Here is a 26,803-nt window from a genome sequence, read left to right on the forward strand (position 1 = left end):
TCGGGTTTTGAACTTGCAACGTCCCAACACATGGTGACGTGCACTAACAGCTCCTACCAAAAAAAGCCCACCATCTTTCCAATTAAAAAAATAAATCAAATTGCCATCAGGTTGTGTACACACGACAGTGGAAGAGAACGCCGTCTTGATTTCTAAGTTCACTCTTTCGTCACTATAATTTCGTGGGTTGACCTGGAAACCATGAAAAATTCACAAGTCGGCTGATTAATTGGTTAAATAAGTCAACTAATTAGGCTGGTCAATTTCTCAGCAGATCATATTCAATCCAAAATGGATTAATAAAATTGATATATAACCACAAGGTAGCTTTTGAGAACCAAAATCCGGATTTGAATTTTAGTAGGGATTCATAGATCTATATATATATATATATATATGGCGCGTATCTCTAATTCTCCTATCTTAGGTTAACGTATGAGAACAAGTGGCACCTTAAAATGTGCATTGATTTAATTATACTTTTAAGTTGCAGCTAATCTTTTAGATTTAGAAAGAAAAAAAACATTTGTGTAAATTTAATAGTACCAAGTTGATAATGCAAAATACATGAGCATCAGCTGCATCACAACTCATTTCTTTTCCTTTCCACTCTTTTTATTTCTTATATCGGAAATTTAGGGATCACGTGCACATTTTCAATTCTTTAATTTGTTTTTGTTTCAAATATTGTAAATTTGAAAAGACGGCGACGATAGAAGCGGTATTCAAAAGGGTGGTCAAATCCGACAGAAACCATCGGGTGCCTTCTTCCTCGCTTCTCTCTCTCCCCTTTCCCTTCCCTCGTCCCTCTCCGATCTTCTCCTACCCTCTCGGACTAGAGAGAGAGAGAGAGAGGGACACCCACCCACTGTGTCAGTCACCGAAGAGAGAGAGACAGACTGGACCAGGGGTGGGGCGTCTCTAGGATTTTTGAGGGAGAGAGGTATGTTCATGCGGAAGGGCGGCGAGATTGATGGTTCGTTCTCGCAATCGAACCTGAGATGCCAAACCCCTTCGATCTGCGGGTGGGTGTACCAACGGGAGGGGTAGGAGAGGAGGATAGCTTGCTTGTGCTTGTTGGGTGGTGTTGGGAGGGTTGGTTTGTTGTGTGGTGGTGATGGGTGGGAGAAAGGTGTCCGTCCGACCCAGTCCTTGCAGCGGCCGCCGGATCCTCGCGGAGAAGAGGCCGCATTCGGACGACGTCGTCAACAGCGTGAAGAAGCTGCAGCGGCGGGAGATCTCTGCCAAGGGAAGCCGTCTCTTCAACAAGAACAGTTCTCAAGAGCGATTTAGGAACATCCAGTTGCAGGTCAGCATTTCTATGCTTCCCACCAACACCATCTTCCCCTTCTTCCTACTTTCCCTTTTTAGGTTTTTCCTCCCCCCCCCCCCCCCCCCCGACTTTTTTGGGACAGTGTTGTTAGCGTTGTTACTGCTTTGCCAGTTTTTTGTTGTTTATTTGCTTTCGATTTTAATCTGAAAAGTGGAAACTTTACTGGGATAGTTCGTGGATGAGTTGAAAGTTATTCAAATTTGAAAGTTGCGATGTTCTCATTTTTTTTGTTCAGAGGTACCGTTCTCTACGGTGGGCCTGGAGAAACAAGAGGGCCCCTGTTGGAGATGCGAAACTTTATATTTGACAATGCCCCTAATCACATTGTGCTATACTATTTTCGAATCTTGGTGCTTTGTTCCTTTTTTTTTCCTTACTGGGTTAAGTCCTTTTCTTTCTTTCAATTTCCCAACTTTTATTTCTTTCGTTCTCAGTTAAGATGATGGATAATATGAATGTTGTGTTTCGTGAATTTTCTTCTTGTTGTTTCATTTCAATTGAAAACAAATCGCCAATATAACAGCGTTGGCAGTGTCTACAAGTTTGTAGTTATGTATCAGCAATAGTGTCCAACTCCTTTGACCCCTTGACCAAAGTCCATACAGATCAAGTTGTTAAGCTTATATACACTAGCCCTGTAGAGGGTGCCTAGGCTGAATGTTTGACCAAAATAGCGAATAATAATTTGGGTATTTAGTCCATTACTGAAAACTAGACATAGCCAATTTCAGACTCTTGAATGTGTGGACCCCAATATGCAAAGTGGTGGAACAACTAAGGCAACCAGATGGGGAAAACATTGGCATCTGAATGCAGACTCATTGTAGACAGAGTTATGCTTGGACTTAAGATTCCCATGGTTTTGTACTTTGTCTCAATTCCTGAAACACAGATGCTCTCATCTAATTGTGGTGGAGAATCCATGTTTGGTTCATGCCATGACCCATGAGCCGAAATAAGCAAGTCCTGGTCTCTTCTATATGTAGTAAATATCTTGACCTTCCAATTGTTCTCAACTAGATGCTATTAATGCAGCTTACAAGCTTAACAATAAGTTCCCCTAACAAGATCAATAAGTAATAGGGGAGAGAGCTGATTGCAGCTTTGGTCATGTTTGTTTGCCTACAGTGACATTGATCATCTTCATGGTTTGTAAAGGAATGCATGTTAAATAATCACATATATCTGCTGATTTGACAGTGTGTCGTGATAGTGCTAATAGCTGTAAAAATATCTTTAACAAGATACTAATAGCAATATTACAATATTCTTGGAGACAAATGCGTACACGTACGCACACCAAGAACACTTGAAACACTTGTGCACGCAAAGCACAACACAAAGTCACAAATGCGCAAAAGCATACCTAAGAGTCATAAGATTGAAGAAGTGCTTGGGCTATAATCCCAAAAGCATAAGAATACACAAGGGGAGAGCCCCTTTAAATAGAGGAGGTGGAGTCCTTGGAGAGGCTCCACCTCTAGCCGTTGGAGCCCCTCCAATGGTCACAAATGTGACCGTTGGAAGGGGCCCGATGACTAGATGGTGGGCCCCTCCAAGGTACTTTTCACCTTTTACAAAAAAAAAACAAAAAATAAATAATAAAAAGAAAAAGAAAAAGAAAAAGAATTACAAAACATATTCCGAAAAGAATATGTGAAAAAGGCTGAACTACCCCTACAGCTAAACAATTAGAAATATATATTTTATATATATAATAAGTAGATACATATATATATATATTAATATATGGATATGTATTACCTTATATATATATATATCATTACATGATTGATTACATAATTTAACACCCCCACTCAAACTTAGGGCATTATGATCGAGAGTTTGCCAAGAAGGAAGTTGAAGCACGAAGCACACAAAGCTTTGGTGAAGAAATCTGTCAACTGATATTCTGACGTGACATATGGAAGGTCAATGACTCCTTTGAAGTACGTGTCACGAACATAGTAACAATCCATCTCTATGTGTTTGGTCCGCTCATGAAAAGTGTGATTCTTAGCAATATAAATTGAACTTTTGTTGTCACAGCATAGCTTGGTAGGTCCTTCGATTGTGATCTCCATATCTTCCAGCAACTGATGAATCCATACAATTTCCATGGTAGTAGTTGCCATGACACGATATTCGGCTTCAGTTGATGATAGAGACACTTTTTGCTGCTTCTTTCATCTCCATGAAATTAGCGAATCTCCTAAAAACACACAAAAATCAATGGTGGAATGACGGTTATTTGGGTCATCTCTCTAATCAGAGTTAGTATAAGCAATTAACTTTAAATCAGACGAAGAAGATAGAAAAACTCTTTTGTTTATAGTACCCTTAATGTATCTTACGACTCGTAAGATAACACTCATATGGACAAATGTTGGTGCATGCGGAAACTGACTTGCAGTATGCACTGCATGAGAGATAGCTGGTTTGGTAATACTCAGATACATTAATGATCCTACAAGCTGTCTGTAGGGAGCAGAATTCGAAAGAGGAACACCATCATCAATCTTCAATTTGGTTCCCACTATAGCAAGAGTTTCACAAACCTTTTCATCTGTAATACCTGACCTGTCAATGATCTCAGAAGCAAGCTTAGTTTGAGATAAAAAATACTCTCTATGAAAGTATGCTACTTCAATTCCCAAAAATAAGTTAGAAAACTCAAGTCAGACATTTCAAATTTATCTTTTAAAATTGATTTTATATCCTTAACCCCATTAGAATAACTTCCGGTGATGAGCATATCATCCACATACAACAGCAAAATCACAATTCCTGCATTGGATTTTCTAACAAACAAAGCAGTGTCAGTAAAGCAAGAAGAAAAACCATTTTCTAACATTACTGAGTTAAACCTATCATACCAAGCCTTAGGAGCTTGTTTTAGGCCATAGAGCGTTTTTCTAAGACGAAGCATTTTTCCTTTGAGAGTCTCCATTCCAGGTGGAGCATCCATATAAACTTCCTCATTCAAATCACCATTCAGAAAGGCACTCTTAGCATCCATTTGATAGATGTTCCAATTGTAAATTGATGCTACAATGATGAGACATCGAACAGTGACCATTCGGGCCACAAGCGCAAAAGTTTCTTCATAGTCAATCCCATACTCTTGAATATAACTCTTGGCACTCTCAAGAGATTCATCGCTCTTAGTTTTAACTTTAAAAACCCATATACACCCTATTGTTTTCTTACCCTTAGGAAGAACTTGAAATTCTCATATCTTAGCTTTTTTTAGAGCTCTGAGTTCATTTTCCATCGCAACTATCCATTTAGGACTTTTACTAGCTTCCGCAAAGTTTCTTGGTTCTACGTAGGAGTGAATGACACTAAAACATGCTTTATATCTAGGTGAAAAAGAATTATATGATATGAACCTAGAGGGAGCTTTTCTGTGTCTTTCAGTTCTACGAAGATTTTTCTCACCTTGAGGAATAGTCTGACTATCATCATATCTTTCAAGAGCACTTCTAAAAGTGCTTCTATCTCTATGAGTATAGGTGATGGGATCTTTAGATGGCCCTTCATTAATAGGTTGGTGAGATGAGTGAAGCGGAGAAATGATTTCCTCAATATCAATATCACTTGAGTTATTCTGATTTGACTCATCATCACTAGAATCATCATCTTTGGCTAATAGTTCAAACAAAAAAGAATAATCAACATTTTCATTATGTAATTCTGGACTTTCAAAACCACTAGGATTTTCCAAAAAACTCACATTTCTGAAAATATAAAGTTTGTCATTTTTAATGTCATAACATCGAAAACCCTTATGGGTTTCAGAATAACCAAGAAAGGCACGTGGAATGGCCTTTGGGAAAAGCTTATCATTTTTATCTTTAAGGACAAAGCACTTACATCCAAACACCCTTAACCTGCTGTAATCAGGTTCTTTTTCATACAACTTTTCAAAAGGAGAATTTTTACTCAAATTCTTTGATGGAACTCTGTTTATGAGATATACCGAAGTAAGGGCGGCTTCAGCCTATAGTTTCTTTGGAATGTTTTGTGAAATGAGCAAGGTTCTAGTTGTTTCAATAATATGCCTATGCTTTCATTCGTCTAACCCATTTTGTTGTGGGGTTTTCAGGCAAGATTTCTGATGGATAATACCATAACTTTCAAGGTAACTCTTGAATTCATTTGAAAGGTATTCACCACCAGAGTCAGACCTAAGAATTTTTAAACTTCCGTTAAATTGATTTAAAATCATCATATGAAACATTTTAAACATTGAAAAAACTTCATGTTTATGTTTAAGAAAGTATATCCAACAAAACCTAGTGTAATCATCCACGAAAATAACATAATACGAGAATCTTCATTTAGATATCACAGGAGCGGGTCCCCATATATCGGAATGAACAATTTCAAAGGGCTTTGTTGAAAACATGGATCTTTGAAAAAAAGGTAGACTTTTCATTTTCCCAAGAATACAATCATTACAAACAAAATCTCCTTTACAATGATGTTTAATAAAAGGCAAATAAAAGATTTTAACAATGTTGGGATGTCCTAGTCTTTTATGCCATACATGAATATCTTTGTTTTGAACAACATTACAAAATTGATTCTTGGGAACTTGAAGAAAGTCAATGTAGTAGAGTTCGCCTCTCCTAGAGCCTTCCCCAATCAATTTCCCGGATTGGCGATCCCGAATCCAACATTTATCAGAAGTGAATTTTACATCGCATGGAAAGGGAGCAAACACTTGGAGTCATATGAAAAGATGCGCCGGAATCTAAAAGCCAAGATATCTTACCGGAAGGTGAAGAGGTAGACATAGCGACTCCGGAAATTCCTCCCTTGAGAAGAGGTTGCAAAGCTTCTACAATTTGATAAAGAGAGAGAGACCCATTTGACGATGATGGCCGTTCCTCTTGTTGAGATGTCATGGCCATAGCAAGTATTTTCTTCCATTTTGGGCATATAGGTTTAATGTGCCCCGGTTCTTTATAAAAATAACATGTAAGCTTGCTATAGTCCTTCTTTGCACCTTGACCAATTGAATTTTGATTCTTGAAGTGAGGAGGCTTTTAAGTTTTCAAATTGCTCTCCGGTCTTGATACGGCATTAGCGCCTTCATTTTCTTCATTACTTGAATTAGCAAGAACACTTGAATTGTTTTTGCTAAAGTTCATACGAGTTTTCTCCCCACTTAGCTTTGTAATGACATCTTCAAGAGAGGGGGAAACGAAGGAGGAAAGGAGAGAGGACCAAATTTGCTCGAACTCGGGTCTAAGACCATTCAAAAAATTAAAAAAATGGTCCTCTTCCAATTGTTTGTATCTAAGCTCAATAGCTTCTCCACTCCACTTAGGCTCAAGCATTGCGAGTTCATTCTATGTGGACGACAATTCCGCAAAGTATTCCCTTATGGACATCTCATTTTGTTGAAGGGTCAAAGCCCTTTTTTGGAGATAATACTTGTGTGACAAGTCTCTTGACGTGTACATTTTTTCTAGATAATGCCAAGCTTCCGATGTTTTCTTGAATTTAATAATGTTGGCATTTATCTTTGTTTCAACCGATGAAAACATTCAAGAAAGAATCTTAAAATTTTTCATTTCCCATTCTTTATGTTTCTTGGAGTATTCCTCAAGAGCTTTGTTCCTCTCTTCTCCTTTGAGAATTTTGATTTCACCTTTTTCTACCAAAGTAATTTTTGGTTCGGGTTCCGGTATAGAACCAAGAACGTATCCCCAAAGACCCTTACCTTTTATTTGAGCTTCTATGTTTCCGGCCCAAACATGATAGTTTGAGCCATTCAATTTGAAGTCAAGAGAGAAATGAGAGTCTTTTTCGCCCATTAGAGAGGATAGAAGTTGAAAAATAAAACGTACTTCAAGAAACTTTCACGCCTTCCTTAACAAAAGAGACTCTCAAAATATTGCTCGAAGAAGGTTATCCACTTCAAATGCTAATAACTTGAAGGCACGTTTTTCGAGGCACTCGAAAAATAAATAGAAGCACGAACCTCCTTCAACCAAGCTCTGATACCATATAAAAGTATCTTTAACAAGATACCAATAGCAGTATTGCAATATTCTTGGAGACAAATGCGTACACGTACGCACACCAAGAACACTTGAAACACTTGTGCACACAAAGCACAACACAAACTCACAAATGCGCAAAAGCATACCCAAGAGTCATAAGATTGAAGAAGTGCTTGGGCTATAATCCCAAAAGCATAAGAATACACAAGGGGAGAGCCCTTTTAAATAGAGGAGGTGGAGTCCTTGGAGAGGCTCCACCTCTAGCCGTTGGAGCCCCTCCAACTGTCACAAATGTAACTGTTGGAAGGGGCCCAACGACTAGATGGTGGGCCCCTCCAAGGTACTTTTCACCTTTTACAAAAAAAAAACAAAAAATAAATAATAAAAAGAAAAAGAAAAAAAAAAGAATTACAAAACATATTCCGAAAAGAATGTGTAAAAAGACTAAACTACCCCTATGGCTAAACAATTAGAAATATTATATATATATATATAATAAGTAGATACATATACATATATAACATTACATAATTTAACAATAGCATGCATCAAATCTATCAATTAATTATGAAATTGGATGATATATAATTGCTACAGAGCATCCTGAGTGATTTAAAGCCTGTTAGAGGCAGAAACAGTTGTGCCAATGGCATCAGTTGATTCAGGACCGATTCACTCAGAATCCTAAGGGCCACAGGCCACCGCCCTGAGGCTCATAGATTGCTACAATTGCAATGCATGGGAATTTCACCCACTTACATAAGACCATAGTGTGCTAAAAAATAAAGAAAAGCGAAAGTGGGTGAATTTTGGTTTTTTGTGAAAAAGTGAATGTCATATATACTACTTAGCATACATAGGTGCATGCATGAAACGAAGAAATTTATTTGCATTATTTTCTTTTTCTTATTCTGCATGAGGTTTTCATGTTGAAAAACTTTCAGAAACAAATTTTTTTGTGTTGACAATTCCTAGAGCTATGGATAATGTTTTCAATTGGGTAAATGAGCTATCTATAATTTCAAGAGTATGTTTTTTCTCTTTGCTGGCATTTGTCATGAGTTTAATGAACTTTCCTACAGGAAGAGTTTGATACACATGATCCCAAAGCTGACTGGTTCTTGCAACTTCACTTTCTGAAAAAGAGGTCTACAATAAATGAAATAGTTGCTGCCCACGACATTGTTTTTGCTCTCACACAGTCTGGTGTATGTGCAGCATTTAGCAGAGGTTTGGATGGTTATGCATCCTAAAAAATAAAAATTATTCAGATGGGATCTTTATTTTTAGTTTTCATTTTCATGAAAGCATATTTGACCTATTTATGTTTGTCATGTACAGAGACTAACAAGCGAATATGCTTTTTGAATGTGAGCCCTGATGAAGTTATCCGGAGCTTATTTTACAACAAGAATAACAAGTCACTTATTACAGTTTCGGTTTATGCTTCTGATAACTTTAGCTCTCTGAAGTGCAGAACAACCAAGATTGAGTGAGTATGGGTTTTGAGTCTTTTGACTCATGCAATATGCCCGGTTCCCTTCTTGGATATGGTTTGTTGAAATTTATGTGAAAATTTCCTTTAGGTATATCAAACGTGGTAAACCTGATGCTGGGTTTCCACTTTTCGAGTCCGAGTCCTTGAAATGGCCAGGATTTGTTGAGTTTGATGATGTAAATGGAAAGGTTCTTACTTATTCTGCACAGAACAGGTATCTATCTTTCAGAATTTGGATGCTTTTTCGTTGCATGTATGCTTGAGCCCTCATCCTTTTTTCTTTTTCTGGTTATTTTAGCATATACAAGGTGTTTGACCTCAAAAACTATAAGCTATTGTACTCTATATCAGATGAGCATGTCCAAGAAATTAAAATCAGGTGCAAATCTCCCTCCCCCTCTCCCCCATGTGTGTGTGTATGTGGGTTATTTTGGTTATCTTAGCAATTTCAAGTTCCATGCTTTGATGAATTAAAAGAGAAAAATTATGTTAGTCAATAGTAGCCTTTAGCGATTTCTCAAAAGGCCTACCCTACGTTTTTTGTTGGAAGTCTGAACTATGTGATTTGTTTTTCATGAAAGGAAGGTGAATGGTACTAAAAATGAGGAGAGAAAAAAAGCAAAAATAAAAAATGAGAATAGGGGGCAAATGAAAACTTGAAGCAAGATAGCTACAAGCATACAAACCTGAGATACCACAACACGGCACTTTGGGTGGTGTACCCGTGTCGACACAGGTACGGGTACCAAACACGCCATTTTCACGGGTGCAGGTACCGAACACACCATTTTGTGTGCCCTACATTATATTATATTATATTATATATTTTCAATATATAATATATATTTTCAGTATATATTTTAGATATATAATATATATTTTTCAGTATATATTTAGCCATGTCCCCGGACCCACCTTTTTTGGAATTGTCGTGTTGTACCCTCTGTACCCGCACCCATACCCAGGTGACAAACGCATGACAAGCCATAGACACAAAAAAGATACTCTTTCCTAAAGTAGATTAACAATTATTCTTTTGATGAAGGATGGGTTCAACTGAACCTGAGGCACTTATGAATTAAGGGTGGACATCGAACTGGGCCTGAGCCTCCTCTTCGAGCCAGCTCGAAGTAGGCTTAAGCCTGGCCCAACAAAAAAAGTCAGGGCTGGGCTTACTTGGCCCGACCCATATATTTTTCTTGTAAACAGTGATCAGGTCTGTGGCCAGGCCCAAGCCAAGCTTAGGCTGGGGCTCTTGATGGACCAGGATTGACAAGTCCCAGCCTGGCTCCTTTTCCATATAGATCTGTGTGCTAGCCCAACCCAGTTTAGGCCCATGGGCCAGGCACTAGGCGTGGGCCCAACCTGAACTGGACTTGACAGAGTCCAGCTCATCAATGACCCAGTCAAGCTTGGCCAAAAACTGATTGGGTCAGGCAGTCCACTGTCTAGTACTAATCTTAAGTACAAATTATTGAACAACAATTCTACAACATTATATTAATAAATATAAGTTGAAAATTGAAATGTAATACAATCAATGACGAATTTTAAGATGTATATACTTCAGGACGCTGTTGACCATGCTTCACACATATTTGACTATGTCCGCAGAATGTCATGGTGTCATGTCTAGTGTCATGTTGACAAGGGGTCACACATGGTAAGTGAAGTGGCTTATGTGACGTAGCCTTGAAGATATCTTAGTCTCTGTAGAAAGTTATAGATGCAACTTGTAAAAATCTCTATAAAAAGAGATTTTGTGTATAAACACAATGCTAAAAACACGAAGTGTGCACAAAGGCACAAAGGAGAACTCTCACAAGTGCACAAAGGCACGGATACAAATGCACAAGAGCATAAAAATATCAACTTCAATATATTGGGTCCCAAGAGGGGCTTTATAAAAGCCTAAGAAAAAAGAGAAGGGGCGCACTCCTATTTATACAATGTCGGAGGAGTGGGGGGGGGGCTCCAACATATACGTCGGAGGAGGCTCCAACGTCTATGTTGAGCCCCCCCCATGTGACACAAAATACGAAAAGAAAAAATATAAAGAATTGAAAGAAAGCAAAATACAATCATACTCTCAAATGAGAATATGCGCAAAATGAGAAAAGACTGAAATACCCTTTAGCGGGTTTTGAAAATATATTAATATATATACTTAGATAGATACATATACATATATATTATATATATATGTAAATGTATCTCTCTCTATATATAAGATCATTACATTTTAACACCCCCCCTCAAACTTAGGGTGGTGACATAACCGAAAGTTTGCCAAGAAGGAAGTTAAATCTTGGTGAGCACAACGCTTTGGTAAAAAAGTCTGTCAGTTGGTATTCTGATGTAACATATGGGAGGTCTATGGTTCTTCTCAAGTATTCTTCACGAACATAGTGGCAATCCATCTCAATATGCTTCGTGCGCTCATGAAATGTGTGATTTTTGGCAATGTAAATTGCACTTTTATTTTCACAACACAGTTTTGTGGGTCCTTGAACTTGAACATTCATATCTTCCAGCAAGCTGTGAATCCGAACGATTTCCATGGTAGATGTCATGGCTCTATATTCGGCTTCTGTGGATGAAAGTGAGACCTTTTGTTGTTTCTTGCATCTCCAAGAAATTAAACATTTCCTTAAAAAGATGCAAAAACCAGTGGTGGAGTGATGATTATTCGGTCTCCTCCCAGAGTTAGTATAAGCAATTAAATTCAATTCATAAGAAGATAGAAATACCCCCTTGTTTACAGTACCTTTTATGTATCTGATGATGCGGAGAATGGCGCTCATATGAACTGTAGTAGGTGCATGTTGAAATTGACTAGCAACATGTACTGCATGAGAGATATCAGGCATCGTAATGCTGAGATACGTCAAAGATCCAACCAGTTGCCTGTAAGTTGTGGGATCTTTTAGGGGAATCCCATCATCAATCTTCATCTTCGAACCTACTATTTCAGGAGTTTTACAGACCTTATCATCTGTGATATCTGATCTGTTAAGAATCTCATAAGTAAGCTTAGTTGAGACAAAAAATAACCTCTGTGAGAGTAGGCAATCTCAATTCTCAAAAAATATGTCAGAAATCCCAAGTCTGACATTTCGAATTTGGAAGTCAAGATAGATTTAATACTCTTAATTCCTTTGGTATGATCACCTGTTATTAACATATCATCAACATATAACAATAATATAACAATAACTGCATCAGATTTCAACATATAACAATAACTGCATCAGATTTTTTAACAAACAATGCAGTGTCAGTATAGCATGAAGTGAAACCATTTTCAGTCATTACATTGTTAAACCTATCATGCCAAGCTTTGGGAGCTTGTTTCAAACCATAAAGAGCTTTACGAAGACGAAGAACTTTATTTTTAAGAATTTCCATACCAGGCGAAGTATCCATGTAAACTTCTTTATTAAGATCACCATTTAAAACGATATTTTTGACATTCATTTGGTAAATATTCTATTTTCTAATGGAAGCAATGGTTATAAGACATCTGACAGTAACCATACGAGCTACTGGAGCAAATGTCTCTTCATAGTCAATCTCGTATTCTTGGCTATACCCTTTAGCTACTAGATGAGCTTTATACCTCTAAAGAGATTCATCACTCTTGGTTTTGACTTTAAACACCCATCGTCATCCTATAGTTTTCTTTCCATTGGGAAGCGTTTGAAATTCCTAAGTGTTGGCTTTTCTAAGTACTTTGAGTTCACTTTCCATGGCTTCTCTCTATTCAATACAACGTTTATTATCTTCAAAAAAATTTGGTTCAAAATATGAGTGAATGACACTTAAGCAAGCCCGATATTTAGGAGAAAGAATCAAAGAAGACGAATCTAGAGGGAGTTTTTCTAGTTTTTTCGGTTCTTCTAGGATTTGAATCATGTGTGAAGATAGATTCACAAGGTTCACTATATCGTTCAATAACACTTCTAAAGGTGTGTCTATCTCTATCAGTATAAGTGATAGGATTTCTAGATATATCTTCTTCTTGAGAGGTAGTAAGGTTAGAATTATTGTTGATTTCAACCACTTCATTGTCACTGTTATATGTTGATTCATCATCACTAGAGATATCATCATCTTTAGATAATAGATCAAAGAGAAAGGAATAGTCGGCATTTTCTAAATGAGGTTCATTCTTTTCAAAACCACTATCATTTTCAAAAAATGTAACATTCCTTGAGACATATAACTTATCATTCTTAACATCATAACATCGAAACCCTTTTGGGGTTTCAGAATAGCCAAGAAAATCACAAGGAATGGCTTTTGGAGAGAGTTTATCATTTTTATCTATAAGGACCAAACACTTACAACCAAACACTCTTAATCTATTATAATCGGGTTCTTTTTCATATAGAGCCTTAAACAAAGAAATTTTATCTAAATTTTTGGATGGAAGACGATTAATAAGATAAACAAAAACAAAAGCTGCCTCGGCCCAATTTTTTTTTGGAATACTTTAAGAAATAAGAAGGGTTCTAGTGGTTTCAATGATATGCCTATGCTTCTTTTAGGCCAAACCATTTTGTTGTGGGGTCTTAGGACACGATCTTTGATGGACAATACCATAGTCTTCAAGATATTTTTTAAATTCGTTAGAGAGATATTCTCCTCCGGAATCGATCCTAAATATCTTTAAATTACTATTAAATTGCTCTTTTATCATCATATGGTATGATTTAAAACATAAAAAAACTTCATGCTTATGTTTGAGAAAATAAATCCAAGAATATCGTGAAAAATTATTCACAAAAATCACATAATAGATAAAACCTCCTTTTGATATAACGGGTGCTGGTCCCCTAACATCTGAATGAACAATTTCAAAAGGCTTAGTGGTAAACATAGATCTTTGTTCAAATGGCGTACTTCTCATTTTTCCAAGAATGCAATCATTACAAGATAAAGTATTTTTGCAAAGATTTTTAGTAAAGTCCAAATAGGACAACTTGGTGATATTGGGATTGTTAGAAGTTACGTTTGCATCAAACCTGATCTTCAACAGAGAAAAGTAAGAGAGAAGAAGAAAGGTAGAAGAAGAGGAAAACTCAGTGTTGATGGGGTTGCACAAGTTCACGATACTTCAACTTACATTATCATGGCCTAGTTTAATGTATTTAAGCATTAGGTATTAGGTTACAAAGCTATGAACATGATTGTCCTATAACAATATACAATATTTACATTCGTGCCACAATAAGCACGTCAATGCGCAATCCCAGTTTGGGTCTGGGTCAGACCCAAACTGGGTCCAGCACTACACGACACTTAATACCCTCTCTCAAGTTGTGCATGGTCTTGAACCATGGACAACTTGTTCTTCAAGAACCAAAATTTGTTTTTCATCAAGCCCTTTGTAAATAAATCTGCCACCTGGTCTTCTGTAGGAATGAAATGAGGCTCAATCTCTTTGTCTTCAACCTTCTGTTGAATGAAATGCTGATCTATCTCAATGTGTTTTGTTTTACTATGGAAAATATGATTAAAAGATATATTAATGGCACTTTGATTATCACACAATAAGATAGATTTATAGATTTGTTCCTCCAATTCATTCAACAAATGTCTTGTCCAAGTAGCTTCAGCAGTTGCAGCAGCCATTGATCGATATTCAGCCTCAATACTTGATCTAGCTACTCTTTTTGTTTTCTACTGCTCCAGGATACTAGGTTTTCCCCAAGAAAGATGCAATATCCGGAAACCGTCCTCCTTTCATCAGGATCTTCTGCCCAGTCCACATCACTGTAGATCGTGACATCATGCATGCTTCCTCTTTTCCAACTTTTCTGATACATCAACCCATCTCCAATGGTACCTTTTAAGTATCTCAACATTCTCTTGACTGCATCCATATGCCCTGTTCTTGGCTCATACATGAACTGCGACACTTGATTAACAGAATAAACAATGTCAGGGCGAGTAAAGGTAAGATATTGAAGCATACCAACCACACTTCGATATCTTGTAGGATCTGGGTACAAATCTCCATCCTGTGAACTGAGCTTTTGATGTAAGACACTCGGTGTAGACAAAGGCTTGCAATCTTGCATACCAAATTTCTTCAATAAATCTAGTGTGTATTTATGTTGTGTCAAGGTCAGGTAACCATCCTTCCTGTCTACCTCGATGCCAAGGAAATAACGCAAATCTCTCAAATCTTTCATCTTAAACCTCTGACTTAATAGTCCTTTTATTTCTTCAATGTGATTCATTGAATTCCCTGTAACTATAATATCATCAACATATATCAACAACAAGGTGGTTATGCCTTTATCCTTGAAGATAAACAATGAGTGGTCTAAGAGAGATCTACATAACCCATGCCTCTGTATTTCTAAGGAAAAACTCTCAAACCACGAGCGTGAGGCTTGCTTCAAACCATATATGACTCTTTTTAGTTTGCATACGTATGTGCTTGGGTCTCCCTCAGCATATCCTGGAGGTTGTTCCATGTAAACTTATTCCTTCAAGTCTTCATAAAGAAATACATTTTTGACATCTAACTGACTTAATATCCATCCATGTTTGACGGCTAAAGACAATATAATTCTTATTGTCCCCATTTTGACCACGGGACTGAAAGTCTCATCATAATCCTGACCATATTCCTGTGTAAACCCCTTTGCAACAAGCCTTGCTTTGTATTGTTCTATAGTACCATCGGGTTTGTATTTGATTTTATAAACCCATTTGGAATCAACAACATTTTTGTTAGGAGGTCTGCCAACAATTTCCCATGTCTAACATTCATGAAGCGCTTCCACTTCTTCATTCATGACCTCAATCCATTTGTTTGATTTCACTGCATGATGAAACCCTATGGGTTCATCATGCTTATCAACCTGAGACAAAAAAAGTTGAAGATCCATAGAAAAATTATTGTAGCTGACCCACCTGTCAATAGGATGTTTGATTCTACTTGAACTCCTCAGATTTCTAACAGGCACATAAGTATCTGATCTAGTGTGAGGAGCAGGGAGGAGTACCTTTTTCTCTTTGCGCATACACATACCCTTTAAATTTGTCAATATGATGCAATTGCGGGTCTGCCCCTTCTTCAATATGTGAAGCTCCACCGACCTGATCACCAGATTGAGGTAATCATGCTTGACCTGAGTCAATATCATTTTGGTCGGCCGAGTTTGTTTCTTGAGTACACTGAGGTGAACAATCACCATAAGCATCTACAAATAATTCTGCATTCATCCACGGATGATAAACTTCTTCTCTGGGAATTCTTTGACAGGTATTAAATGATACATCTCCAAGATTATTTTCGTCAAACACAACATTCCTGGAAATCTTAACACGCTTAGTCATAGGGTCATAACACTGATAACCTTTATAATTATCAGCATATCCCACAAATCTACACTTGGAAGCCTTTGGTTGAAATTTATTCCTGAGAGAATCATCAATATGAACATAACAAATGCATCCAAACACACGCAGAGCATTATAATCGGGTTGAATGCCGAAAAGAGAAGAGAATGGTGAACTATTTTGCAAAACTGTCATAGGCAGACGATTTATAATATAGACAGTTGAATGGTATGCTTCTATCCACAGACTAATGGGAAGATTACTGTCGTGCATCATGCTCATGGCCGTTTCAACAATATGCCTATGCTTTCTTTCAGCAACCTCATTTTGTTGTGGCGTATGTGGACAAGACACTCTACGCTTTATTCCATTACTTTGGAGAAAATCAGTAAAATCCTTTGATGTATACTCACCACCTCCATCACAATGAAAATGTAGAATATTGGTAGAGAAATGATTTCGAACAAAAGCATGAAAGTTGCGAAATATGGGAAAAGTCTGAGACTTATGCTTCATAAAGAATATCCAAGTATAACGAGAATAGCTGTCAATAAAGATGAGATAATATATGCTGCCAGAAGAAGAGCATACGAGCACAGGACCCCAAACATTTGAATAAACAATTTCAAAGGATCTTGAAGCTCTTTTATTTATAGAATCAAAAGGAAGTACATGACTCTTACGCATCTGACAATTGGGACACTTTTTATTACTGTTCTTAAGAGTTAAACTTGATTTAGGAATTAATTTTCTTGATACAAGTTTCTCAAGAAAAGAATAACTGGAATGACCAAGACAATCATGCCAAAGACTTGGCTTATTACATTTGGAAAGACTAAAAATAGACTCAGGACCTGACTTAGATGACTCAGACTGAAAAGACTTAGACTTCAATAAGGGCTTCAAGACGGAACTGGTACGCACAAATGGATCTTCCTTGAATATGTACATATTTCCTTTTCGCTCCCCTTTAATGAATGTCTCTCTCGTTTGAAGATCCTTGACATACACAGAAGAGGGAGTGAATTCAACATAAGAATGTGTATCATCAACAAGTTTAGACACAGAGATGATGTTCTTTTTTATGTTAGGAGCATGAACAACATTTGACAAATTGAGAGACGATTTTGACAGATGAATGATTGCATTACCAATGTGAGAAATGTGATGGTGAGATCCATCTCCAGTAACAATACTATTTTTACCAAAGTAAGGAACCGAGTTTGAAAGCTTACCAGCATCGCCTGTAACATGGGTCGCTGCTCCTGAATCAACATACCATGATCCTTGATCATTTTGTTTCAAGTGTAACCCAGACAATGCTGCCAACAAAAGTTGTTTCACCTCCCTATCAGACTTGGTAACATTATCTTCTTTCTTGCTCTCAATGTTTTACAATTTGCCTTTATTTTGAGGATTAAACCAGCAATGCGCCTTAATATGTCCCTTTTTATTGCACAGGTAACATGTCGGGACAATTCTTTGAGTTTGGTTCTTCGCATTAGAGTTGAATGGCATATTGGGTGTAGGAAGCAAACCTGGACCTGCAAATCTACCACGACCTCTTCCTCCTCTGAAGCCATTTCCTCCATGACCACGACCAAAGGAGAACCCAGTGGCTAAGACATCTTGGGAGTTAGATTAAGCACCAGAATCTTCAGCGATCCTTTCAATGACATTTCGTATTGTAGAAGTTTTGCTCGAAGGTCTTCAAATGTGGGAAGCATGGACAAGCACAACAGTGATGTCACCAATACATGATAATCTGGGCCTAAACCATTCAATGTTTGTTGCACTTTATCCTTGTCTGACACTTCACATCCAATGATGGCTAGTTGATCTGTAATAGTTTTCATCTTATTCAAGTAATCCATGATAGATAGACCACCTTTCTTAAGAAGCTGGAATTCACGCTTGAGAAATAAAACTCTTGCTTCAGATATCTAAGAGTATGTCTTTGTCAACCTGTTCTACAATTCCATCGTTGTGCAGTCGTCGGGAATAGCAACTAGTACTTCCTGAGATAGAGTAGATGTGATGTAGGCAATAATGCCTGATCCTTTCTCATCCAAGAGACATAATCTGAGTTGCGAACAAGCTTGGTAGATGCAGCCCCTTGTGTGCCTGTTTCCTCCTTTGCGATGAACTTTGGTGGGGCAGGTATTGATCCATCCAGATGACCAAAGAGATCTTGGCTCCTGATAAAGGGAACTATCTGCGTCTTCCAAGTCAGGAAATTAGAATTATTTAACTTTTCAGAAATGAGTTGGCTAAGAAAATTTGATGACAAACCGGACTGGGTTGAAGAAGGATCCATGATTATGAGACACGTGAATATAAGGTAGAAAATACTCTAAGAGAAGGTTAATGAAATGAACTATCAAACTACAGGATAACGTGACTGTCTAAATTCATCCCAAAAGAGAACTGATTATAACGGAATTCGGATCTGCTGCCCTTTTTTTTTTTACAGATATCAGATCACGTAAATATTCAAAATATCAATCCGATGTTAATGAATCAAGCCACCTGACCATGCCGTATTTGATTAGTGTGAACCAAGATCACGATGAATCGTGATTTGAGATGAATCAGCGACAAGTTTTGAGATAAGGTGACACAGGAACAAATTCTAAAAGAGGAATCACGTGTTTTGATTGGGATATAATATCGATCACGAGTTTTAATTCTAAAAGGAGAATCACGAGGAAGAGATGAGTTATGATTAGGGTTTCAAAGGGGAAACAAAATTTTCGAGCTTGAAGATAGGTCACAGATAGGGTTTCAGACAGACCTTTAAATAGGAAACACGTGTTTCGGATGAAAACACAAAAACAATTTTAAGAGGGGATAGATACAAGAAAAGGAATCGTCCTTTTGGAAGAAAACACGATGGTGTAGGTTGCAAAAGAGAAAAAATATCGAAAACAGAGAGAGAAGAATATTTTCCTGACCAGAAACAGATTTCCTCTATGGGCGTACCTTTGGGAGCAATACCGAGCCCTAGATCCAACCTTGATCTGATACCATGTTAGAAGTTACGTTTGCATCAAATCTGATCTTCAACAGAGAAAAGAGAGAAGAAGAAAGGTAGAAGAAGAGGAAAACTCATTGTTGATGGGGTTGCACAGGTTCACGATACTTCAACTTACATTATTGTGGCCTGGTTTAATGTATTTAAGCATTAGGTATTAGGTTACAAAGCTATGAACATGATTGTCCTATAACAAATTACAATATTTATATTCGTGCCATAATAAGCGCGTCAATGCGCAATCACAGTTTGGGTCTGGGTCCAGCATTACACGATACTTAATAGGGATGACCAAGTCTTTTGTGCCAAACATTTATGTCTTTATGTTGGGCCACATTACAAAAAGGGGTTTTTGAAAATTGAAGAGAATCCACATAGTATAAGTCTCCCTTCCTAGAGCCTTTCCCAATCAACCTCCCGGACCGCTGATCCTGTATTAAACATTTATTAGATGAGAATTAAATGTCACACCCAAGGTCCGAGAGTTGAGAGACGGAAAGTAAGTTCAAATTCAATTTTGATATAAACCTAATTTTTGGAATAAAGAAGTTTTGAGTTTCAAAATTTTCAATTCCCTTAATTTTAAGAGAAGTGTCGTCCGCAGTTGAAACAAAAGATTGTGGCAAACTTTCAAAATATTCGAAGAGGGAGGAAATGCTTAGAGACATGAAATGAAGCATTGGAATCTAAAAGCCAAGAAGTTTTACTTGGAGGAGACAGAGTAGACACAACGGCATCGGAAATGGCCCTCTTAAGAAGAGGTTGAAGAGCTTCCACACTTTGATTTAGAGATAGAGCTCCATTTGTATATTCGTCTTTTTATGGTTGAGATGTGGTGGCCATTGCTAGCAATTTTTTTTACTTCTTCTTCCGCCTTGAACACCTTGATTTTGGCTTTTAAAATGAGGAGGTTTATATGTCCTTAAGTTGTTCCCAGGCCTAGAAACGACATTAGCTCCATCACACTCATCTTGATTTGTAGGCATTGCAAGAACACTTGGATTTTGCTTGCTAATGCCCATACGGGTTTCCTCTCCACTTAATTTAGTAATGACGTGTTCAAGAGAGGGAGAAGTAAAGGAGGATAGGAGAGAATATCTAATTTGCTCAAACTCGGGCCTTAGTCCATTCAAAAAGTTGAAAAAATGATCTTCTTCAAGTTGCTTATGACAAAGCTCTATGACTTCTCTGCTCCACTTAGGTTCGAGCATAGCAAGCTCATCCCAAATTGATGAAAGCTCGGCAAAATATTCTCTTATAGTCATCTCTCCTTGAAGAAGGGTTAGCGCCCTTTTTTGGAGGTAATACTTATAGAACAAGTCTATAGAAGTGTACATCTTCTCAAGGTACTCCCATGCTTGAGAAGCCTTTTTAAACTTTATGTTATTGGCGTTGATTCTAGTCTCAATGGATGAGAAAATCCAAGACAAAATCTTGAAGTTCTTTATATCCCACTCATGTTTTTTGCTATATTCTTCAAGAGCGTTCATTCTTTCATCTCCCTCAAGAATTTTGATTTCTCCTCTTTCAACCAAAGTAATTTTTGGCTCCGGTTCCGCAATCGAGCCTTAAACGTAACCCCCAAAGCACTTTTCCTTTAATATGGGCTTCTATATTACCGGCTCATACGTGATAATTGGAACCATTGAGCTTAAAGCCAAGAGAGAAATGAGAGTCTTTTTCACCCATTAGAGAGATAAGACGAAGGAGAAAAATATGTACCACAAAGAGATTTTAACTCTTGTAGTAATCTTCTAAAATATTTGATGAAGAGAAGTCTTCATGCCAATCTCGAAAAAATTGAAGGCACACTTTTCGAGGCACTCGATATTGTGAAGAATCACACGATTTTTCTTTCCAAGCAACATTGCTCTGATACCATGTAAAAATCTCTATAAAAAGAGATTTTGTGTATAAACACAATGCTAAAAATACGAAGTGTGCACAAAGGAGAACTCTCACAAGTGCACAAAGGCACGGATACAAATGCACAAGAGCATAAAAATATCAACTTCAATATATTGGGTCCCAAGAGGGGCTTTACAAAAGCATAAGAAAAAAGAGAAGGGGAACACCCCTATTTATACAATGTTGGAGGAGGGGGGGGGCTCCAACATATATGTTGGAGGTCTATGTTGAGGGGCCCCCATGTGACACAAAATACAAAAAAAAAAAAAACTAAAAAGAATTGAAAGAAAGCAAAATACAGTCATATTCTCAAATGAGAATATGCGCAAAATGAGAAAAGACTGAAATACCCTTCATCGGGTTTTGAAAATATATTAATATATATACTTAGATAGATACATATACATACATACATATATATATATACATACATACATATATATATATCCATATATATATATATATATATATATATATATATATATATATATATATATATATATATATATATATATATATAAAAGGATCATTACATTTTAACAGCAACTATCATTCAGACCTTGTAGATGTGTTTGTCATTATTTGTTTATGATAAAACATTCTTTGGACCTCTTCTTTGTTTTCTATTGTAAGGTTTTGGTGCATTATGTGCTGTTGTTTTTTTTATTCCTTTAGAAATCAGTATCCATGTCAAATGCATGTTTTCCACTGAAGAGACTATGAAGATCATATCGGTATGGTCAGATCTAGAAAACATTCAATGGGAACATTTAAAAATAAATGAGAGAGAGAGGTCTTGCTTCTTTATTACTGATTTGTCCATCACTTGTTTTTTGTAACAGCCCGGGTATTATGCTACTAATTTTTACAAGGGCCAGCGGCCATGTCCCTCTCAAAATCCTATCAATCGAGGATGGTACAGTTCTTAAATATTTCAATCATCTCCTACATCGAAATAAGAAGGTAGACTTCATTGAGCAATTCAATGAAAAACTTCTTGTCAAACAGGAAAATGAGAACCTTCAGATACTTGATGTAAGTCTCTCTCTCTCTCTCTCTCTCTCTCTCTCTCTCTATATATATATATATATATATATATATATATATATATATATATATATATATATATATATATATATATATATATATATATATATATATATATATATATATATATACACGTCGATGCCTTCCACCGGTTTACTCCAATAACCAGTGGAACTAGGAGAGACCAATATACCTCTTTTTTTCCTTTTTCGAGGAACCTAGAACATGTGCCTTGGCACCCAGATTTATCTGTTTGTGTGTGTTTGTGTCCCCTCTTGCTACAAGGATTATTAATTTCAATTATTTTTTCAGGTGAGAAATGCACAGCTGACTGAAGTGAGCAGCACAGAATTCATGACACCATCAGCATTCATCTTTCTATATGAAAACCAGTTGTTCTTGACATTCCGGAACCGGACCGTGGCTGTTTGGAATTTCAGAGGAGAGTTGGTTACTTCATTTGATGACCACCTTTTGTGGCATCCAAACTGCAATACAAACAACATTTATATTACTAGTGACCAAGACCTAATAATTTCTTACTGCAAGGCTGATCCTGATGATTCTTGGGCTGAGGGAAATGGTAGGGTTTTCATGCAAGTTTTCCTTATTTTCTGATTTTTTTCATGTGATTCTAGTATGATATGAAATATAGGAGCCACTGTCAGATTTAGAGCTTGTTTGGGAATGTGACAATTGTTCTTGCCCTTGATAATTCTCATTGGGCATCAACATTTCTTTGTCTGTCTACCATTTCCATCGGTTATCTTGTTACTCAAAATTGAATTGGTCAAAGACACGAAAGGCCTGCCTTGTTAGAATCCATATTGCTACTTGGATAGTTGGCAATTTGGATTCCCAGATATACAAGAATTGTGTTCTCCAGTTTAGAATTGTGTTCTCCAGTTTTCACCCGTTTTTTTCTTCTCTGGTGGAATGAGAAAGGTGGTGACAAAACTGTGGTAAACTTAGGTCAAAATTATTATGATTTTCTCTCATTTCTCTAAATCTGTTGGCTGATAGAAGTTTACTCATTGCAATATGATTTTGGTCCAAACAGTTCCTAGAAGTGTGAACTTGAGGAAAAACAAGCTCCCACAGGTTGATTGATTGTCACCAAGTACCACAGAAACACACACACAAGAACATGAATCTGTTAACCAGTTTGCTTTTGATCATTTTCTTCACAGCTGGTTCCATTAACATTAGCAACATCTTGACTGGCAAATGTCTGGCAAAGATTCGAGCATGTGATCCTAATGTTACTATTAGTCCTAGAAAACGAGCGAATGCATCCAAAATCTGGAGCACTGTTGCAGATTCATTGGAGGACATAACAGCATTGTTTTATGATGAAGACCGGAATGAAATCTACACTGGTAATAGACATGGTTTAGTGCATGTATGGTCAAACTAGGATGCCAATTCTTCAGCGGAAGCAACTGAAGGATTATTATTGAAGTGCTTCTGGGTAGAACATGGCACCTTGCACTTGTATCATTACATTCTCTCCTGCATTATTCTTGGTTGTACCAATGGTCCAGTTTGTCCATCTCTGGTTGATTATTCATTGTTGTATAACTCAAATTCGGATCATTTAAAGTTGTCCATTGTCAGCTTATGAAGGGAGAATTCAGCCAAGCGTGGCAATGTTCATGTTCGTGCTCAATGTACAAATTGGTGAAATGATTATCATTGCTTGTTAGTAGAGAACATGGTTTGGATTGAATTATTTCTGTAAGAAAACCTGGAATATTTTATTAAAAACATAATGTTATGGGGGGGTGTTATCTTCAGCCCCAGCAGGAAGCAGTCCGAACATTGATATGGTGCATGTAATGGTGTGTGCTCATAATCCTGATATCCCTCTACAATATCATTAAGACTCTTGCGTGGAACATTAGAGGACTAGGAAGATCATGGGCAAGGGTAGAGATTAAAAGAAATTGAGGGGCTGTTACTAGAGGTGGGCACTGGGCCGGGCATCCCACTGGCCGGGCCGGCCCAGCCCACCATGGGTCAGTATATTTGGCCCTGGCTCGGCCCAGACCGATGCGGGCTGGCCCGGTCCAGCCTGTTATTATATATATTGTATACATTATATATGTTATATATTATATAATAGGCCCAGTCCGATTAGGCCCATGGGCAGGTGGTGGGCCAGGGTTTTCCCAACGGGCTGGCCCGATGCCCACCCCTAGCTGTTACTTCTTTCAGAGACCAAAATCACATTGTCCTCTGTCGCCGATTTGGAATCTTTACTTCTTTCAGAGGCCAAAATCGCATTGTCCTCTATCGCCAATTTGGATTCTTTCAGAAGCGATATTATTGTGTTTACTAGGAGATTTCTGGAAGGATATGGGGCTCCTGTGGTGATCCATTCATCTACGGCAAATTTATTGTTTAGTTTCGCTCATTTCACTTGCGAGCTGATTGTGAAGGAATTATATTCCTAGATGTATAGCCAGGTTATAACTGTATTAAGAGGATCGTGTCCAGAAAATAAACCTCATCATTGCTTTCGATTCCATTTTTTTTTTGTTACAAGGAGAAACCCGAGCCCCGATATCTGGTAGATCTTAGATCGGCCATTGGTTTTTTGATGCAATTGGCAGGGGTTTGCCTAACCCCAGCTTGCCAATAAAAAAAACGTGTAAATTTGTGTTGTACATGTGCATTGATGTATGTGCAAGTAAAAACAAGTATTTCCATCATGTTTGTCAGATTCGTTTGTTAAAGCTTACTCCAACTCTCTCTCTCTCTCTCTCTCTCTCTCTCTCTCTCTCATAAATATAAATATATATGTGAGTAATGCTACTAAAAATCATAGTTGTATAGTTGCATGTTGCATCTTATCAATCAGACCTTATAGATAGATGTATTCAAAATAGTTTGTTTGATAGGAAATGTGCTTTGGATCATGTTTTTTGGATATAAAAATAAAATTTTTAAAGACATGAAATTTTGATATATTGTAAGCCGTTGATTTTTAAAAGTGTTAAAAAAATCTATCTGCATGCTATAAGCACATGATCCAAAACGTGTTTTTTACTCAATAATGCTTGTAGATCATATCTATAGGGTCTTATTAACAAAAAAAAAATCAATAAATTTGAAAATCCTTTTATTAGGTGGGAGTAGGAGCACCCAATATATATATATATATATATATATATATATATATATATATATATATATATATATATATATATATATATATATATATATATATAAAAGTATGCACGGATGCTTGCATCCTAAACCATTGTGGCGAACTGTAAAGCTAGATATCATGTCAACTCGTTCGTACGTTTTTCGCTATGTGCAAGCTTGACTTATCAACCTCACTTATCTGAGACGCACATTCCAAAATACAAGGCTAAACTTAATTACTTGCGAGTGTCCTCTTGCTTGTCTCAATCTCCATATTATATGAAATTCAGCACCCTCTTACTGGTCTCAATCTCCTGATGGCTTCTCAAGGGAAGGACTTTTGGTAATCAAAATATGGGATGTCGTATTCATATATGACACCTAAAATAGGTACTGGATACGTGCAAGAATACCCTTAATCACCAAACATCCTAATAGGACTACCAAGTAGTTCCTATGTTCCGTTTCACTTCAGTTCGGTGATCTAGTTCAAAGTCAGTGACTTGAGTTTGTTTTGGCTGCCCAGCAACTAGGGTAACCTCACCAACGGGGAAACCCCTTGTTTGGTAGTAGTAGCTAGTGCACGTTACCTTGTGTTGGGGCGTTGCAAGTTCAAATCCCAATGGTATCGTTGTATAACTTGTAGGGATCAGCCTACCCCCCAGCTTGCCTTTCAAAAAAAAAAAAACTAGGGTAACCTTGCAGAGGGCTTTTCCGTATGTCAAACCTGGGGCTTTCAACCAAAAAGTCCGATCTCTCTCTTCAATGGGGAACTAAACTTCTCCTACTAAGAAAATACAATCTTGAATGTGGACATAAAAGAAAAGGACAAGGTTTAAAATAACACTAAGAGATGACAAGATAAGGGTGTTTTTGATTGCTTGTTCAAGATTGGACAAAACAATAGAACATGACAGACAAAACACATTCAGTAACAACTATACTACGTTCATCGTTTGTTTGGATTAGAGAAGAAATTGTGCTCCTTGTGTCCCGCGTTAGATTTTTATGTTGTGCGGACAGCCTAGACACACATGAATAATGGGTCGGATAACTTTGTTTTGGATTGTATGACTCGATCTATTGCACCATATGAGTGTTTTAACATGTTTATATGGATTTTAACATCGAATATGGATCTCGGATTAAATTTAAATACCAAAAATATTTAAAATTTTGGCAATTTGAGAAAAAAAATTATATATATATATATATATATATATATATATAACGCCCCAAAATTTTAAACTTGTAAACCTTTCAAAATAATTGAAAGATACTAAAAAGTCATTTATTTTTTTCAGAGTTTTTGTTTTAGTGAATCAACAAAGACCGTTTTTTTTTTAAATAAAAGACAAGTTGACAATCTTGGACGCATTAACATAAAAACCTCTATTTCACAATAGATTGAATCTTCGCAAAGCATTCAAAAACCATATGTATTAGAAGAAAAT

General features: G+C 37.0%; 1 protein-coding gene across 1 annotated transcript; it reads left to right on the forward strand.

Moving 5' to 3' along the window:
- Positions 1-763: 763 nt before the first annotated feature.
- Positions 764-24,005, forward strand: LOC149844324 (uncharacterized). Its single transcript, XM_090000505.1, has 8 exons — positions 764-1,309; positions 8,433-8,580; positions 8,692-8,842; positions 8,937-9,062; positions 9,147-9,227; positions 21,992-22,184; positions 22,509-22,779; positions 23,387-24,005. The coding sequence occupies exons 1-8, from the start codon at positions 1,118-1,120 to the stop codon at positions 23,611-23,613; spliced, it is 1,389 nt and encodes a 462-aa protein (XP_089856631.1). The 5' UTR covers positions 764-1,117; the 3' UTR covers positions 23,614-24,005.
- Positions 24,006-26,803: the final 2,798 nt, after the last annotated feature.

This window comes from Nuphar pumila, chromosome 3, assembly GCF_984573655.1.
Source record: "Nuphar pumila chromosome 3, dmNupPumi1.hap1.1, whole genome shotgun sequence".
Taxonomy (NCBI): domain Eukaryota; kingdom Viridiplantae; phylum Streptophyta; class Magnoliopsida; order Nymphaeales; family Nymphaeaceae; genus Nuphar; species Nuphar pumila.

What these genes read in the sequence shown, in the direction of transcription:
- LOC149844324 (XM_090000505.1), top strand. Translation starts at nt 1,118, where the DNA reads ATGGGTGGGAGAAAGGTGTCCGTCCGACCCAGTCCTTGCAGCGGCCGC. An exon ending in AGAACCTTCAGATACTTGAT is followed by an intron (nt 22,185 to 22,508) that starts GTAAGTCTCTCT and finishes TTATTTTTTCAG; the next exon opens with GTGAGAAATGCACAGCTGAC. An exon ending in TTCTTGGGCTGAGGGAAATG is followed by an intron (nt 22,780 to 23,386) that starts GTAGGGTTTTCA and finishes TTTTCTTCACAG; the next exon opens with CTGGTTCCATTAACATTAGC.